This window comes from Myotis brandtii, unplaced genomic scaffold (genome assembly GCF_000412655.1).
Source record: "Myotis brandtii unplaced genomic scaffold, ASM41265v1 scaffold120, whole genome shotgun sequence".
In the NCBI taxonomy this organism is placed as follows: domain Eukaryota; kingdom Metazoa; phylum Chordata; class Mammalia; order Chiroptera; family Vespertilionidae; genus Myotis; species Myotis brandtii.
In genome coordinates, this window is record NW_005354174.1 from 4518381 (window position 1) to 4520293 (window position 1913).

Consider the following 1913-nt stretch of genomic DNA (forward strand, 5'->3'; position numbering starts at 1 on the left):
GGAGCAGAGGTTCTGGTGGCTCCGGGCAGAGGCCGCGGCCAGAAGATGCCGGTCCGCAGGGGCCACGTCGCGCCCCAAAATACTTACCTGGACACCATCATCCGCAAGTTCGAGGGCCAGAGTGAGTGTGTGCGTCGGGGTGGGGGGACGATCTGGAGTTCTGTTTCCGTGGCAGGGGCAGTCGGACCCCTCTGCTAACTTTGAGTGGAGCAGGGTGGGGGATACCGGATGCTGAATGCAAAATTCTTTGCTTTAATGTCCCCCCACACCATCTTCTCCTGCGGCCCCACTTACCTCAATGTCTGTCCTCTTCTCTTCTGGAGCACGAGTGTCAGCGCACAGCAGCCGCCCGCCCCCCCCTTTCACTGAGTTATTTTCTTGCCCCCCAAGCCCTGACCTTCCCTTCTATCAATGCCCAGTTTCCGCCTCTTTACACACACACACACACACACTCACCCCTGCGCGCGCGCGCGCACACACACACACACACACACACACACACACTTCCTCCAGAGGTTTCTTTGACATTCTCCTCTTCACCGCCTGACCCTGGCCCTCCCTGGTCTTTCTAGGAGCTCCCCCAGGTCTGACCCCAGGTCACACCCCTGCTCCCTCTTCCTGACCCTCTCCATTGTCTCCAGGAAGCCTTAGGCCTCCCTCCCACTTCACTGACGCCATTATTGCCCTGGTCTTCCCACAATCCCCAGGACTGACTTTCCCTCCCCCACTTCTCAGGTCACTGTTCTGCTCCCTGCTTCTGACACCCTCCCCCCATTACTCTCAGGCACCCCCATGACTCGGGCCTCCTTGGTTTTCTTGCCCTCCTCAGGCCTGACCTCTCCTTCCCTCATTCTGGTCACTGCTCTGCTCCCCCATCTAGATACCCCCCCCCCACTGCTGCCAAGAGTCCCTATAATTTTTCCCTCCCTGCCACCCAATTCTGGTTGCCATGGGCTTCCCCCCCTCCCCCCTGCCACCCCAGGTCGAAAGTTCCTGATCGCCAATGCTCAGATGGAGAACTGCGCCATCATTTACTGCAACGATGGCTTCTGTGAACTCTTTGGCTACTCCCGAGTGGAGGTGATGCAGCGACCGTGCACCTGTGACTTCCTCACAGGCCCCAACACCCCACGCAGTGCCATGACCCGCCTGGCGCAGGCCCTGCTGGGGGCTGAGGAGTGCAAGGTGGACATCCTCTACTACCGCAAGGATGGTGAGGTGCCCTCGGGCCACAGGCTCTTGATCCCTCTCTTGTTCTGCCAGAGTGGCCACGGGAGGGCACTGACCCTGGGACTAAGGGCCTGGATAAATCTTGTTTTCTGTCTGGGCCTCAGTTTCCTCATCTGTGTGGGGAAGTGATGGGCATTGGAGGTGATGCCTTTAAAGGTCCTTTTCAGAAACAGCACTTCAGGCTGAGCCACTGACTGGTCCTGGTTCTGGGCAGAGCCTCCCACTCCACCATCCCTCCCCCATGTCCCCAGTCTCCTGGCTGTCCACTCTGTCACTGTCAGCCCCAGCTGTCAGGCAACTGGGATGGAAATTAACTTTCCCTCATCTCTGTCTGCTCTGGGGATTAGGGGAGGAGTCAAGGCCTCTGTGGCCAAGTAAGGCATGGTGGCTGCTGGATGGGAAAGAGGGGTGGGTCTGGCTCACCCAGCCCTGGCTCCTTGGAAAGAGAAGGTCCGGAGATTGGCCTGACCTGGAGGCTCATTGAGTTTGGGATGTCACTGCCAAATTTACTGCAAGCAGAATAGAAGCATAGGACAGGGCCTGATGATAAAGACTTCTGCAGGCCTTTGAAGCCCTTCCCCAGGACCTCTGAGGCTCTATTGGATGAAGCATGGGGGAAGGGGGGAGGGGAGGGAAGTAGATGGGTGGGAACTAGGATCATAAAAGTCCCTTTGAAATTACCT

At 58.0% G+C, this 1913-nt stretch overlaps 1 protein-coding gene across 2 annotated transcripts in view; it reads left to right on the plus strand.

Annotated features, from left to right (window-relative positions):
* The first annotated feature begins 6 nt into the window (after positions 1–6).
* The window catches only part of KCNH6 (potassium channel, voltage gated eag related subfamily H, member 6), a 17873-nt gene continuing 15966 nt past the window's right edge, over positions 7–1913 (plus strand). For both annotated transcript variants that reach the window (XM_005858626.2, XM_014532114.1), the window contains exons 1-2: positions 7–121; positions 983–1213. In XM_005858626.2, the coding sequence (XP_005858688.1) occupies positions 46–121; positions 983–1213 (307 nt within the window). In that variant the 5' untranslated portion in view covers positions 7–45. The remainder of the gene's footprint in view (positions 122–982; positions 1214–1913) is intronic.